The sequence below is a fragment of the Brachyistius frenatus genome, unplaced genomic scaffold, assembly GCF_029030835.1.
Source record: "Brachyistius frenatus isolate BFR_SWC_R1_liver_20210118 unplaced genomic scaffold, ASM2903083v1 Contig_95, whole genome shotgun sequence".
Taxonomy (NCBI): domain Eukaryota; kingdom Metazoa; phylum Chordata; class Actinopteri; family Embiotocidae; genus Brachyistius; species Brachyistius frenatus.
The window spans coordinates 595,279-612,445 of NW_027210694.1; the positions used below are offsets into that span (position 1 = coordinate 595,279).

A 17,167-nucleotide genomic window follows, 5' to 3' on the forward strand; every position below is an offset into this window, starting at 1 on the left:
ATACTAATGCTTTAAATATATTGTCACGTAAGCCTTTTGGACAGCGGGCTGCCATGGGTGTAGTAAACATAATCTACTAGTTTCTGTGCGAGATGTAGAGGGGGAGGGGGGGCTGGAGGGGGAGGGGGGGGGATCAAAAAAAAAAAAAAAAAAAAAAAAAGAAGTCTTTTGGCTGGGAAACAGGCCGCCGCCGCTTCTGTAAATCCAGGCCTCGCCATGCCAAGAGTCTGCTCTAACGGATAAAGGTTATAAACACTTCAACCTGATTTATGATGGACACCTCAGGTTTTTTGACCTTTTGCATATCTCTGTCTGGAGATATAAATTTGTAGTGACACAGATTGGAGGCTTTACAGCAGTTTATGACATGCTAAATCTCGGCCGAGGCGTGCCAGCCTCTGGTTTTTTTTTTAGTACGGGGAGGCTAGTTAGCCCCGCGAGTCGCCCTCGCTCCGACTCGCGTTTTTTTTTTTTTTTTTTTCTTCCTCGACAAAACTTTGCTCGACATAATCCCGCCGATCTTTTAGTGGGTTTTTTTTTGTTTTTTTTTTCCCCCTGTTGTCCTTGAGTCTGATCTGGCGTTGAGGAGCGATGAAGCTTTGGCGGCGGCGGCGGTTCAAGATCTGGCCAAGCACAGTTACAAACGGTGCGAGACGTGCGGGTATCTCGGAGTGATCCCCCTCCAGAAGGTTAATTGGTGCCTCTGGATGTTTGCTACTCGGGGCATCCGATAGAAAGGGCCTAAGAACAGCAGGGAGGGCAGCTGTTAATCTCTGTCAATTTCATCCTCAAACACCACGATAAGGACGAACATCTACACGTTTAAAATTGATATAACCGCGTGCGGGTGGGTGTCGTTCAGGGAAAACGCCGCTTTTCTGGGGTTTTTTTTTTTTTTTTTTTTTTTTGTCTTCCCGCTAATAGGGTTTAGGTGGAGTGGCTTTTATTGGTGGATTTTTTTTTTTTTTTTTTAAAGATGTATAAAATATGCAGGATATACTTTACTGCAAATTACGCCGTGTTTGAGGAACGGGCGACTTTTCTCCTCGGCCCGACAACTGGACTGGAAAAACGCTCGTCTCCCCACTTTGGCGCTCGCGTCCTCGCCGGTCCTTCACTTTTTTTTTTTCTTTTTTTTTTTTTTAGTGATGACTTTGAAGCGAGAGGACATCAACTGGGAGCTTGTCATAGCCATTGGTGTTCTCCTTCCCTGTGAATACTATATATAAGACTATAAATAAAACATACCTCTGTGCTCTTGACAACTCTCTCCCTTAGCATCAAGGGTGTTTTGGAGGCCATCGCCGATCTTGGCTGGCCAATCAAAACATCTCTCTTGCGGTGGATCAAGGTCACGGCACATTGGGGCTTTTGAGGGTGTGTGTGTGTGTGTGTGTGTGTGTGTGCGTGTGTGTGTGTTTGTGTGTCGAGGCTCTTGTTCTGCCGAGGCCCCCCCATTCTACGTGTTTGTTTTGAAAGTCTGAATCCCATCTCCATCTCCGTCCATTAACTGGCAAGCAGTTCATCTCCAGAGTTTCCTCTTGAGGCACTTGTGAAATATTGATAAAAAAAAAAAAAAAAAAAAAAGTAAGTCTTATTTTCAGAAGAGCACAGAAGATGAAGACAGTGTGTGTGTGTGTGTGTGTGTGTGTGTGTGTGTGTGTGTGTGTGTGTGTGTGTGTGTGTGTGTGTGTGTGTGTGTGGGCGGGCGGGCGGGGGATGGAGAGGGGGCTGCCCAGTGTGGGACTCCTGAGTGCTCGGCTCCAGCCATCGCCTCATGGAGAGCCCTCTGTTCAGAAGAGAAATATTAACCACATGAAACGCATAAGTGCACGGACAGGCGCTGTTATGTCCCATTCATATTTAACTCGCAGCACATCTGCCACGTCTCTCCCAAAAAAAAATGCCACTTTTTTTTCAGAGGCGGAAAATGTCTCGAGATACGTGACAACTCTTGACAAACTGCATTTTTATTTTCTGCGGGATGTCTTCAGAAGATATGCAAACAATCGATTGTGATGTCGACCCTTTGAAGTAATCCCAAATAGTCAAATAGTTATTGTCAGAAAGGTTGTTTGAGTCTTGCGTCGCTGTGCTCATATTACCCTGCAGCCACACCAAACCCCAACCGCAACCCCCCACCCCCCTCCACCCCACACCCTCCCCTTTTTATGCTGAGTCAGAGACGCCGCTAATTGGATGATGGGAAATGTGTCAATTAGAAATACTGTTGTTTAATTATCTGTTAATTGAAGCAATAATGTTTGTGCTCTATGAGTTGAGAGAATGAACAGGTGAATAATGAAAGAAGTAATTGCTGTTTATGAGACTGTCAGGGAAAATATAATGACGTGACAGATTGCCAGTAATCTTCTGAATTTTTTTATAATTGTCTGGTTTTTAACGCTGATAATTGAAGCAGCTTTTTTTTTTCCTTTTTTTTCCAGCAGCATGATCAACATCTACATCACGATCGGCAATCACATTTGCAAAAATAAAACACAATTTTCATTTTGCTGTCAACATAGTCAGTTCCCTGATGTTGAATTACAGAAACTTTATAACCGTGGTTAAATGTCTTCCGAAGTAATGTTTCCTCGTCTTTTTCCGTCGAGCCTTTTAATATATTTTTTTGCAGATCAATGCGGGACATTAGAATATATGTGAGTTTGTGCCGAGCCATTCCTCACACGTAGCTTCGGGGAGGCTGAGATGTTATCCAGAGCAGCAGGCTTACACTTTCATTGCAGTTTTGAGGCATCCATAATCACTATGGAATAGGTCATTTGCAATAACACTTAACAGTCCCCAGAAGAATCAATTTCCTTTTGTCACTCAGCAGCCAATGATTGTTGTAAACATCTCAACTTGAGGCGAGGGAAACCTTGGACACAGCACTAAGTCAATGGCCTGTCGTGAATCAAATGGTGCCGTTACACCAGCAGCAGCAGCCTGTTAGTGAAAACATTATGTCCACCTATACTCTGCAAAGGCACAAACCAGTCGGCACTACGCTGCCCTGACTGGCTTTTATTTGCGACCGTATCGATTTGTTTACGTATCGCAAAGGAAAACTATAAATTCATCAAAGATGTATTTTTTTAACGTTATTTTTCCATGTTGCTCCCTTTTTTTCTAGTGTACATGCCTGACGAAGATGCCGCTCTTCAGGATCCCGTCGCCGAGGAAGACGGCGAGAACGACGCTCAAACCGAAGAGGAGGGCTCGGAGAAGACCAGCCCCAAAGTGTCCGAGGACCGAGAGCAGGACAGCAAGAGCACCAACACCTATAGCAACCAGAACTCTCCCATTAGTGTCTTTTCCAATCAAGAGGCGGAGTTGGAGTCACGCCTTAGCGACAGCAGCGACAGACTCTCGGACTTCAAAACCTCGTCGCCGCCGGAGAGCCAGAGGGACGAAGAGAGTCGGGGCTCCAAACACAAAGAGGAGCTCGGAGCGGGCGGCAGCTTGGAGAAAATGAGGGCGGCCTATGCAAACTTTCTCTCAGACTCCTACTGGACGGGGATAGGGATGGACTTGAAAGTGGGCAGAAACACCAGCAAAGCCAACTGCGACAGCACCAACGGAAGCACCAAGAACGAGTTCGACTGGCACCAGGACGCCCTCTCCAAGACCCTGCGGCAGACGCTCTCCCCGAAGCCCACTTCCAAACCCAACCTCTTCAGCTCCGTGCACCTGTACCGGCAAACCACCAAACCCTGCGGCTCGGTGTTCACGGGAGCCAGCCGCTTCCGCTGTAAGGACTGTAGCGCCGCTTATGACACTATCGTGGAGCTGACGGTCCACATGAACAAGAGCGGACACTACCAAGACAACAATCACGGCAAGCAGAGTAATTCCTCCGCGTCGTCCTCGAAGTCTAGGAAACGAAATTTGCAAGACATGGAAGGGAAAGAGGATGCGCAGAAAGTTTTGAAATGCATGTTCTGTGGCCATTCTTTTGACTCGCTCCAGGATCTGAGCGTCCATATGATTAAAACTAAGCATTACCAAAAAGTGCCTTTAAAAGAGCCAATCCCAGTAATCACACCCAAACTGTTGCCACCAGCAAAGAAACGGGCCTTCGAGACGACGAGACCTTGCTCCCCCGACTCGACGACCGGTTTGTCCGGCTACACCGAGGCGCAACGGGCCGCCGCCATTTCAAACGCGAACAATAACCGCTACGGATATCAGAACGGAGCGAGTTACACCTGGCAGTTTGAGACGTGCAAGTCTCAGATTCTCAAGTGCATGGAGTGTGGGAGCTCCCACGACACCCTTCAGCAACTGACCACACACATGATGGTGACCGGACACTTCATCAAGGTCACAAACTCGGCTTCTAAAAAGGGCAAACAGTTAGCGCTTGACCCGCTGGCCATAGAGAAGATCCAGGGTTTAGCCGAGCCCGCCGCCGGTGACACGGAGGGAGAAAAGGTGTCTCCGAAAAACCCTTCCCCGGGGGGCAGCGAGAAGGATAGCCAGGGGGAAGGCACGTCAGACAAAATGGAAGAAACTGAGACTAAAGACGACAAGCAAGAGAGTGAGGATCAAAAGGCGGGCAATGGGCCTTTTAAGTACCCTTATCTCCGCGAGGAGGATCTGGAACAGGAATCGGGTGGAGGAGGGGACATTCTTAAGTCGTTAGCCAACACAGTGGCCTCTGCCATCAATAAAGCTCAAACAGGGACGCCAAGCTGGAGCGCCTACCCGAGCATCCACGCTGCCTATCAGCTCTCCGGCATCCTCAAAAGCTCCCCTCTCTCCGCGACCCCCCCGACTCAGCTAAAGCAGACATTTAACCACAAGCTGAGACCGATCGCCCCAAAGGGGAAGTTATACCACGGTGCTGTGGGAGTTGAGGCTCCCCAGGGACAGCATCAAAATGTGGACATCAAAAAAGAAAAGGTTGGCATTAGCGATGGTAAAGAAAGTCAGAATATTAAGTTTGATCTAGCGGAGAACGATGACAGCGATTGTCAGGATGATTCCTCTTCCTCTTCAAAGCTTGATGCAGACTGTGTGAATGAAGGGAGCGAGGCGATCAAAGGGAAGTTGAGCCCAGATTTCTCTGACAGAGGCAAGACACCGAGCCCCACTGCCAGCAATGGACGCAGCACTACTTCAGAGCCTCTCAGTGACACTCCGGATATACTTGGCATAAACCCTCTTAGTGCACTGCAGTCAGTTCTGAACAATCATCTGGGCAAAGCAAATAAGCCCAACAACTCGAGGGTAGATAAACTATCTGCTCGCACGCAGTCCATTTTTGCTGACATCAACCGGAGTAGCGAGAAAGCGGCTTTAATGCTGGGAAATCGTGTAAGAAACAGGCCCGACAAGTCCTTCCTCTTTGTAAGCGATGACCAGCCAATAGACCTGACCAAGTCCAAACACAGCAAGGCGAGCTCCTTGCTACTACAGTCCTCCACGCCGCTGCCGCAGAAATACGCCCTGTCCGACATCGCCGACATGGTCAAAGTTCTTCCGAAAGCCACCACACCGAAACACTCCATACCATCGAGGATCCCGACCATGAAGCAGGAATCGGACGTGAGGCGCTTCGAGGACATGTCCGCCGACCTGTACTCCGTCCACAAGCGTAAAGGCCGACAGTCGAACTGGAACCCTCGCCACCTTCTCATCCTGCAGGCTCAGTTCGCCTCCAGCCTCTTCCAGACCTCCGAGGGGAAGTATCTGCTGTCGGACCTCGGCCCTCAGGAGCGGATGCACATCTCCAAGTTCACCGGATTGTCCATGACCACCATAAGCCATTGGTTAGCAAATGTAAAATACCAGCTGCGGAAAACGGGAAGCACCAAATTTCTGAAGAACATGGACACGGGCCACCCGATTTTCTACTGCAACGACTGCGCTTCCCAGTTCAGGTCGCCGGCCGCGTTCATTTCCCATCTGGAGTCCCATCTCGGGTTCCAAATCAAAGACATGTGCAAAATGCCAGTAGAGCACCAGACGAAGGTGGAGGAGCCAGAACTGTCGAAGGCCCTCAGCATCAGAGCCACGGAGGCTCTGGTCGCGGAGGAGGACGTTGACTCAAAGTTCAAATGTAAGCTCTGCTGTCGGACATTCGCAAGTAATCACGCGGTCAAACTCCATTTGAGTAAAACTCACAGCAAATCCCCCGACAACCATTCACAATACGTGGAAATGGACAGGGAGTAGTTTTTTTTTTTCATATTATTGCCACTTTTTTTTTTTTTTTCCCTTCTCTTCCTTTTTAATTTTTATTTTTTATTTGAATACACGGGTCAGATATTTCAACCATTTTTTTTTTTTTTTTAATTAGCATTGTGTAGTGTGCATCATTATGACTTAAAAAAAAAAAAAAGAGAAAAGATTTCATGGCGTACAGCGAAGACACACTGGTTAGAAATTGTGTAAGGAAACACTAAGAGATACTTTTGCACCCTGCTCAAAATGCATCACCAGTAATGAAATGTATTACTGCTTGAAGAAACATAATTGCTGATGTTTGCATGCAAATAGCCCCGGCTATGACTACTATTTATTTGTATGATATGTCAAGTTTCAATTGTATTTCAAAGACAAAATAATGAACTAATTGTACTTTACGACCTCCGTAACACAGTTCGACTGCACAAAACGTGCGGCCGTTACAACCACAGGTAGCCCGATACATGATAAACACACACGCAGACCTGTACAGTGTATTGCTATGTAAAGATGTTTTGTGTCGCAATGATAGAAGAGGAAAAAAAAAAAAAAAAAAGCACTTTAATAAATGTTTAATCACCAGTTTAGACTCGGATTCTGTACATGACTCAAAAAAAAAAAAAAAAAAAAAAAAAAATTTAGACAGTCTGGAAACAAGGATATTTCACGTGTAATTATATTTTAGAAGAAAAAAAGAAAAAAAACAACAACAAAAGTGCGTTTCATGCAACGAGGATAACAGCAAGACAGATGATACCTGTGATACCCGCACCTTTTTTTACTTATTCAAATAAAGAGTTAACATTTGATAATGCCTTGTATTTTTATTTTATTTTGTGTTTCTAAAGTATTTCCCTGCTTATGACGTGAAGTCAGCGTTAAACACGCCGATCATCTCGCGCTGAATGATTGACGAGAAGTTAAATGTCTTGAGATTCAAAAGGTAGCCTTTTATTTTGAAATATTTTAACAAAATTGCAGCAAAACTTAGTGTTTTAGTGGACTGACCCCTGAAAAAATATAAAATTTGTACACATAAAGTCAACAAATTTCATTCATGAAGTCACGAATGACAAATAATGAATAATCAAACATGTATTTGGGTTTATATCATGTCTTTGTTTTGAGAAAATCCCCCCCTCCCCCCAAATATGTTTTAGATGACGTAATTTTTTTCAAGTATTTATCGGCTGAATATTCAAACCTGGAAAACAAAAGTACCTTATATTTAATTTATAATATATTTCTCATCCGTTCCAAGTTTTGAAATCTTTACAGACCCTGTACGAGACAAAAGGACAACATCCTCACGCCCCACAGCGCAGCGCAGCGCACACTCCCTTGTTTTACCTTATGACTTTTAGATACACTTGCAAGATATATCTTCTTGTCAGACTTTATTGCTTTCCTGCGAACGCTGCTGCTGTTGCCGCAAGATGGTATCATAACAATTAAACATATTTCCTCCAGCTCTATTATTTCAAGGCTATTAAAAATAATTGCCTTCTAAATTCATAAACATTTTATGCAATTCATCTCTTTTCAAGCAATCAAGTCCTCAATTACCTCCACCCATCAAATCTCTTATTTTATAACGGCCAACTGACATTTGATGGTAAATGGGGTAAAAAAAAAAAAAAAAATTAAAAAAAAAAAGCACATGGGCACGGTGGTGATTTGAATGCCGTGACACCGACTTGCCCCCTATTGTTGGAAATGAGCAGGCAATCACGTTGTTCATCAGATGACTCCTAATGCAGTTAAAGTATTCAGCTATAATTTCTCCCTGCATTTATAATTACTGTCAAAGACCACACACCTCAGTGAGCAGATTAAAGCTATAAATTATTTAGTGCCTCTCTCCGCCGATGGATCTCTTGATTCGTCTGCGGGGCCATTACGTTTTAGAGGAGCAACTTTTTTTTTTTTTTTTTTAAATGGAGGCAAAAGCATTGTTCTTAAGCTGCTGCGGGGAAGAAAAGAAAAAAATGCTCTGCAGACAAAAAGAAGAGGATATTATCGCTTGTTTGTGTTTATTCATTTAAATAGAAGGCGAGCTTCTGCATTTTTTTTTTCTAACTAAAAGAGACACGTTGCAACACAGGAAATGCAAAATTTATTTGAAAAAAAAACAAAACACGGGTTGTTCTTGTTTTTTTGGTTTAATGTGACCCACAGCAACTCCCCGCATGCAGTTACAAATCATTACTCAGAGCATATTTAGGCTGCGGGTCGGTTTTTTTGAGGAATCAGCACAACCTCGTAGACGTGCACCCAAGGCTTAACTAAAGAGAAATCAGTGCAGCCTCAGAAGGAAATTAGTTGTCTCAGACCATAATTTGCTTTAATAAGTCAAAGTCTATGTGGGATTTATTGTCGGTACAAAACAACAACAAAAAAAAACATGCACGCCTGCATCGGCTGTGCAAACTTTACAAGGTTAATAAGATTCTTATCATGCAGTCAACAATTATTTAAAAAAAGGTGCATAAAAGCTTCGTGGGCGGAAACCGGCTCCTGTTTCTCAAATAAAACATTATTCTCCCTCTAATATGAACACATGATTTATTAAACACGGCTATACCTCAGATAACGCATCGCAGGTAATTAAGTGAAATAAACCCCATAATTCTTTGGATGCTTTAATTCATTTTCGGATGTTTGCATATTAACACCGTTAATCGCGGCGTATTTATAACATGTCATGGCTAATTACAGAACACAGTCAGCTTCCTCTGCGCACACACAAACACAGATGCAGAGACACACACATGCACAATCTTGGGTTTTGAAACGGTCATGCATATTAATCACGCTCATACATGTACATGCACCGTTTATAAGTGGAAAAAAGGCAAACACGGGGTTTTTTGGTTGTTATTTTTTATTTTTTTTTGGTGCAGCTCTGCATTACAGCACACTGGGCAGATGACACGTCACGATCCGTCCGTGGACAAAAAAAACCCCATAGAATTAATAAGAGAAAATGAAGTCTATAGTCGCATCTCAGCCTAAATGCAGTGAAGCCAATCAAACTCTGCAGCTCGCACATGTATAATTCATCATTTTTCACTGTTGGTATCATTGATTTTTCTTACAAAAGCTTCACAAATATCCCCGTGTCTGACTCCGAAACATCAGAGGAGCTTTACACTATCCCCAGTTACTCTCTAAAATACTTCCAATAGATTAGCTGAAAAAAAAAAAATCTAATTACACACACACATACACACTTGTATCGTAGTGAAACTCGACCTTAGCAAAAAAACACCAAAAAAAAAACTTGACGCCAGCTCGCATTTCCAAACCCTTCGTCAATCTGTCGTTAAACATGCTATCAAAAAACGATAAGTTTACGCTCCTTGCTCGCGCTGGCGTGCGCGTCCCGCTGATGCTGATGTGCCGTAATAGGGCAAATGTGCATCGGGATTTTGCCTGCTCGGGTACACACAAAACATTTTTACACCGTGTGCCTGACATTGCTTTTTGCCCTCCGCGTGCCAGACGAGCGGCGGATTGAACTGCATCGTCTTGGCCTGTAAACCGGAGGTTGAAGAGGAAAGGGAGGGAGGTGGGGTGGGGGTGGTGGTGGTGGTGGTGGTGGGGGGGGGGTTCAGCATGTTCATCACACAGTAGCAGGGTAATGACTAGCTCATGTGTTTAATGAAGGGCTTTAGAACTTATAGCTATAATGACCCACATCCTTACTCCCTTTTCTCCCATTCACCCCCCCCCCACCACCTCCCCCAAAGTCCTCAGGTTATTACGTCCCTCTGAGAAATATACCAGAAAAAAAGAAAAAACAACATCGCTCTGTTCCTCTTCACGTATTAGACATCGGAACATTTTATTGTCCTTTTTGACGGCATTATTATTATTGTTTATTTTTTTAAAGTCGTGACAAATAACGCCCGGAAAATGTTAAATCTCTGCTTTTCTTTCTCCTCGCTTTCCTCTGTGAAATCCGCTTTTCTAATGAATTCGACCTCCTGAGAATACGAGCACCACCAGACAAAGAGTTATGCATGTATGTCTGCTCTCTTACATACATCATATCTTCCAAATAGCCCATAGTCCTCCGCTGTTAATGGTGTTGCTTCGAATATGCTAATTAAGCGAAAATAAGTGATGAATGGAATACATTTGATCAATCAAGTAGGCCTAAGCCCCTGGTGCTGCATATTCATTGTACATCATGAATATGAAACCAAAGTCATTTATCAAATATCAGTTGCACATTTGTATCTTATTAATCATACATGCTGAAACTTCTGTCTTGTCAGAAAATGCTGAAGGTTGATGAAGCACTTGCGAAAAGGATTAAACTCGGGGAACTCGGGGTGGTGCTTTAGTTATAATGCATGAGGTATTTGGAAACTTTGTGAATCTTAAACAGCCCGTCCATCCTCGCTCCCCGTAACGTCCGGACGACCCTTCGCACATTTGGCTTTTCAATAACCCCCCCCCGCCACACACTTTTTTTTTTTTTTCCACTTTCACTTGCAATGATTGTTGAATAATCACAGATTTTTATTTATTTATTTATTTTTCCTGCTTTGAAAAGGGTTATGATTAATTTTAGGAGTTTTGACGGACCGGGGAGATTTTGAGGGCTGAATTTTGATATGCAAAGAAATTTATTGCTATTTATTTTTTTATACAAATTTCATTCTAAAATCTAACACTTAGTTCAAAGTCCGAACGTACGCCTTTTTAAGTGGCAAGTAAGCTGATGTGTTTATCAATGTACTCATCAACAAATATACCCCCTTTTTGTTGACTTTCGCAAAATGAGTGACAATATAAAAACACATTTACAATAATATAAACACATCCAGCCTGTTCTTATTCCCAGGCCATCAGATACTGTCGTTTTGCTCATGTCGAAGAAGTAGGTCACGTGACCAAAGTAGAAAGAGGCAGTAAAAGAAAGAGTCTCTTTAAAGTAGCAGAAATATATAATTTACCAAACATGATGTATTGAAGTTATGTATGTTCAGTAAGTTACTTGACGTACGCAACGTTATTTACGCAAAATTTTGAATACGACTTCCGCCCCGGAGGTCGGTATTCAAGTACGCGAGGAAGGAAATATCAAAATGGATTTCTTTAAAAAGTAAAGTAAATTATGAACCAAATATACAGTAATGCACGTTTAGTAAGTTAAGTGACAAACGTAACATTGCTAACATAACATGCCTTGTTTTAAATACGACCTTCACCCTGGAGGTTTGTCCTTCGGGTCCGTGATGAAGCTCATTCTTGCCGTAGTTTTGTTTACAGTGACGCAAGTAAGTAAGTAACGTATTTAACTTCAGTAATGTACATTAAGTAACTTACTAACGTCACTAGTACTTACTTTAACCACAGGACTGTCACCTGTGAGATCAATGTCTAAAGTCCATTACAAGGCAAAAGTCAACAGGGATTTCTTTTAAGTAACAAGTTACTGACTAAAAACGTGTTATTTTAACCCAAAACATGATTAATTTAAAACCATAATTAAGTACTTTGTGTGCCAAACCAGAAGAGCTCGTGCAGATGTGTAAGACGCCGGCAGTTTGTGACAAAACGACAGCATTTGATGCCCTGGGATGAGAACAGGTCGCCACATCTACTCTAAACTACATTATTATAGCTGGTTATAAATAGTTTATCGAATGTGTGAATTCTGCTTATGAATGCTAAACACGGGCACCGTTGCCAAAGCTGTTGCTAAACGGGGATAGTCGGGACCAAACGTCACATTTTTTTTCAGTTGTAGGAGAATCTTTTTGTAAAAATATAAATGATTGATAGTAAAAACCGGCAAACAAAAGACGACAAAATGTGTCAAATTTCCTTCCTTTTAAACTGATATATGACGTCATATTAGATTATTGCGGTGCCGTCAGCTTTTGCCAAACCTCTGCCAAGCGCGTGGAGGTTTTCATCGCCGTCATATAGTGGCTGAGAGAACTAACACTTGATTGCCAGCAGTTCATCAGTGCATCCTTCATATTTGTCACCCAGCCTGCCTCAAGGCAGCGTGCTAGCTCAAATTGAAGCTGACATCTTCCAAATATGAAAGCAACAAATCACACATTTTTATTGGGCTTAATCTCCAGCCTCGCCCCTTGCAGACGTCAGCACAATCACGTACGCTGCTCTAATTCTTGCCGACTGGCTGCCTGCGCCTCCCCGAGCATCTCTTGGACTCGCAGAGCAAAGCGGGGGGGGAAGAAAAAAAAATGGCCAGACACCAGATACACAGGGGTGACACCTACGCTTATTAGGAGGCTTTAATGTGCAACTCATCTAACAGGATTGCGCTTTGAGTAATCCATGGATGAGCTGTAAATAAATAGCCTATTACAGTATCTGGGAACACGTTTGATCATACTGGACCGAAGAAAAGGGGAGAGCGTCCAGATTTCTTTTTTTTTCCCCCTCTGTGGATTATTCAGTTGTCTGAACTGTGAGCTGTGGGGGAGGTACGTTTGGAGAGCCAGAAAAGACACCGAAGATACAGAACTGTAGAAACATTCAATGCAAGGAACCACATGGAGGATTGCTGAAAAAAATACACGTAAAAATGTTCTTTAAAAAAAAAAAAAAAAAAGCAAATTGTTATTATTAATGCATTTTCCTTTTTTTTCTTCTTCTCTCTGCCCAAAAGAAAGTGCAGCAAAAAGTGAGTCACATTCAAAGATAATCGCAGGCGAAAAGGTCTGGTGCTTCCTGTTTTAAATGAATCCATAAATCCTGATACCTTCATTCACTCCAGTGTTACCAGATCATTAAGGATTTAGACTGAGAACAAAATGAAGTCCAACTTTTAAAAGGGAACTTTACCAATCGGGGGGGGTACTACTGCTTATGTGAAAACATTTGTTTTAAGCCTTTTGAAGCATGAAATCTGATTATATGACTTGTTTGTTTGGCTTCATGTTGCGAAGACTTAACGATGTAAAACGCCTGTACATGAACCTCAGCTGTGATTTTGTGCGACGTAATTAAAAAGGGTAAAGAGGCTGCGATCAAAACGTTCTGAGGCGCTCGCTGTTGCGCAAGAACGCAGTGCGACACGGTGACTTGCGCAGAGTCACACAAGTCTTCGAAGTTACGTCGCTTGATCGGCAGTTGAGCGTCTTCGGGAGGGAAAAGACCCTCGAAATGCTTTGGAAAGCTTTCAGGCGAAGGAGCCGGCTGGATTTTCTTTGACGGTTGTTGCACCGTTGAATTCGCCCCCCCCGGGTCGGACTGTCAACACCGAGTTCCACCGAGACCTTCTGAGGCGTCTGAGGGGGGGAAAACATTCAGAGCAAATGATGTGAACTTTGGCACGATGGCGCTTCGGTTTGTCCCAACGTAACAACGCACGAGTTTCCCGACCACCGGGTTTGGCTTCTTTTCTGTTTCCCCAAAAAATTTGAATTTTTTTTTTTTTTTTTTTTTGCGCGCAATTCGCTCGAGTCGTTTTTTTTTTTTTTGGATCGCGCCTCGTTAAAATCTGGCAGTGTGAACCGTGAACAAACGTCCACACGTTCAGCAGTCGGAATTGCATTGTGGGTAATGTAGGCGCCAGGTTTTGACAAGGAAGAAGAGAGCTTGAAACAAAACAAAGAGAATTTCACGCTGAGTCAGTTTTCATCTTTCATTTGTTTTTTTTTAAACTGCTAACAGCAAGTCAGAAAATGTTCAACGAGTGCCGTGCACTTTTTTTTTTCAGATTATTCAGATCACAGCTTAAAGTCATAAATAAGGCAAGAAACCACAAATCAATGAAGATACTGTGAATGCTTAGACGGCCCAGAGATGTGTAACCGAGCTTAATCCTGTGCTTTAATATGGATCACAGAGACTCGAACAAAGAACAAATCCTCTCCGAGCCGGAGCCATAAAGACTTACAGCCGGGAGCAAACAGAAACCCAGTCACTTTTTGTCAGATTCTAGCCAACAGAAACTCCTTTTTTTGTTTTTTTTTGTTGAGGCACTGATACCAGAAACTGCCAGTGTGTGTGACAAGGGGGCTTTAACTGTTCTTCAAAGATAAACTGAACTAAACAGCCAGTGCCAGAAGGAACAAGATAGCAACTGACTACAGCTTCCTGTAGGACCGGGCGCCCACTGGATGTATTGTTGGAGTTGGTTCCAGCTTGATTTCGGCTGCAGTGAAAAGTCAGCTTTGCGCCGGCGAACGGAGAGGAACCACCCAGACACCGACGATGAACGCAGGCAGGGCACTTTACCGGCAGCGCAATAAGTAGCAGTTGTAATGTGATGTTTACTAAAATGCCAGTATTAGGTTAGGTTAGGTTAGGTAGTTACTTTATTAATCCCCGAGGTTTTAGTGTGCTAAAATATGAGCTAATTATTCTATTTTAACTTGAAAAGTTGAGACAATTGGTTGTCGTTGTTTTTTCGGTCACTCGGGGGCGACAACCTGTAAACATAATATTAATATATTATCTGCAACCTGCCTGTAAACAATGCTACTCTTTAGCACTTCTGCTTCGATGCTAACTGCATTTCATTGTCTCTGTACTCTGCAAAAAACAAAAAAAACTTAAATAGAATCTAATATTATTCACTTGACTCCTCGATTAATGGCAATTCAGGAATGTGTACGCTGTGTGTGTGTGTGTGTGTGTGTGTGTGTGTGTGTGTGTGTGTGTGTGTGTGTGTGTGTGTGTGTGTGTGTGTGTGTGTGTGTCAGCTGCCGGTACGGGGCAGGTAGTGTTCAGTGGACTTATCAGCACGTTATTACCCTGAACAGCTGCTGCTGTAAACCAGTTCAACCAGAGCGGTGAGATTCAAACCAAAACAGAAAAGTAGCCCAACGCCGTGAGCTTGAAATGCATTGTGGGGGCTGAGAGGAAGCGCCTCTGCGTGAGCAACCCCCTTAACGCCGATGCATCATTTATCTGTTGTTAATTTAGAAATATCGATTCCTGCAGCTTTAATAAACGCGCTCCAGATTAACGTCGCGACGGCGAACTTGTGCCGAGACTTGAAAACGACGACTGCGGCGTGTTTTTGTTTTTTGTTTTTTTTCAGGATTTTCATACGAGCCCCAGCAGGAGCAGCGCAAACATCTGTCAGCTCGTTTGTGTGTCGAACACAAAAAAAAAAAAAACATCAGACATGACTGATCTCACTTTGACAAAAACTCGGAGAGTGATTCATCTCACCGGCACTTTTCCTGGCAATCGGAATTACACTGATTGGTCCGAGGGGAAATTACACTTGGAAATAAAGCGACGCGTTTTTGTTGCCTCGTGGCCCCAGATGGGGACATTTGGAGAAGAACTATTAATTTGTTCTACTGATTTTTAGAGGGCAGATTATATTTTTTGATTATTTTTTTTTTGATTCTCCCACTTTGCACAGCGAGGTACAACATTTATTTAAAAGAAAATCCAAGGAAACAGCCCGGAAAAGAATTTGACTGTCAGCGCAGTGCAAGGTCGTCCTCACTGTAAACTAACAAGCGGAGCTGGATGGGATTGGATTTGGATCCCTCAGACGCTGTCAGGAGAGTTCGGGGTTTGTTGGCTCTGCTGCAGCCGGCAGTCAACAAGGGCATGAATGAATGCTTTCTTTTATTTTTGTGTGTGTGAATTTGCGGGCGATGGTCGAAGCATTTTTTTTGTTGTTGTTTTTCTCCCACCCGCATCCTTTTTTTTTTTTTTTTTTTTTGGTCCACTTTTTCACGAGGAGCATACAGTGTTCACACCTTCCTATTATTAGATCGCTTCCTGACTCGCGGCCCTTCGAGCCAGAAACACTTATTCGTCTAGTGTGTTGTAGGCTGGAATGTAATCACCGCCGCCGCCGCCGCCGCCGCTACCGCATGAGGAACAATGGCCGCTTTGATTGACAAGCAATTATTCAATCGGCCGCTTTGCCAACACGTACTGTAACAATATTGACCTAATTTCGGATCCCTAACCCGAACCAGATGCGAAACAGTCGCAGCGGAAGCGACGCTTTAAAAAAAAAAAAATAAACCAAAAAAAAAACCGCTGCGTCATGTGACCAGAAAAAAACCTGACAGAGCTTTATTATTTTAACGTTCTTATATTCCTCGTGTCTATCAGTCAGCTTGAGTGGATAGTTGCCAAGAGGCCTGGGGTGGGTGGAGGGGTGACGGGGGGGGTGATGGATGGATGGATGGAGCGTTTGTATGTGTGTGTGTGTGTGTGTGTGTGTGTGTGTGTGTGTGTGTGTGTGTGTGTGTGTGTGTGTGTGTGTGTGTGTGTGTGTGTGTGTGTGTGTGTGTGTGTGTGTGTGTGTGTGTGTGTGTGTGCGCGTGCACACAGAGCTCTCCACCTCTTGCCCTCCTCCGCTGTCATCTGTTGCCCCACAGCAGGCCAGAGGTTGTTGGCGTTTTGCTCACTTGTAATCCGTCTCACTGTCTGGCTGCCGGCTCTCGCGGTCACCTGCCACTCAATTTGACATGAATCAGCATTGACGCCAGCAGATTTAAGCTATTTCTCTCCGTCGGTAAACAGTAGCCGGCGGTCCACGGGCCCGAAGCGAAGTACAAAAAAACAAAAAAAGAAAAAGGAAAAACACCACTCACCACCTATACCACAAAAAAAACAAAAAAAACAACTGCTGAATGTTGTCTAATGACCCATAAAAAGCTTGAGAGAACACGCATAAGAATATGGTTGGACACGGGTTTTGTTTTTTTTGTGTGTGATGTAACTCCAATTAAATGTGGACTGACAATCAGGGTTGTGTTAATGTGACATGACATGCCGCTGCAGCTCACTTTTCTTTTCTTTTTTTTTTCAGCTCCACACGGCTTTCAGACCGAGAGAACAAGCAAAGCCGGAGCAGTAAAAATCTGCCGTCAGTCTGACACACGACATTGCGATAATATGAAGATTCAGCGTGAGGTCCATTTAAAAGTCAAAATGTTTTCTCCTGAGTAATAACACGGTCGGATAAGAACTTATATTTGGCGCGGCTGAAGCC

The 17,167-nt window shown here is 43.5% G+C and overlaps 1 protein-coding gene across 2 annotated transcripts in view; it reads left to right on the top strand.

Moving 5' to 3' along the window:
- LOC138628081 (teashirt homolog 2) overlaps positions 1 to 17,167 on the top strand; it is a 253,786-nt gene that overhangs the window by 36,963 nt on the left and 199,656 nt on the right. Inside the window, exon 2 of one of the 2 annotated variants that reach the window (XR_011311442.1) lies at positions 3,140 to 6,843. Coding sequence is in view for 1 of the 2 variants with exons in the window: in XM_069710874.1 (XP_069566975.1) it covers positions 3,140 to 6,186 (3,047 nt within the window). In the remaining variant the exon portion in view is untranslated. Of the gene's footprint in view, positions 1 to 3,139; positions 7,675 to 17,167 lie in introns of those variants that run through there. The other variant, XM_069710874.1, reaches the window with a different exon arrangement.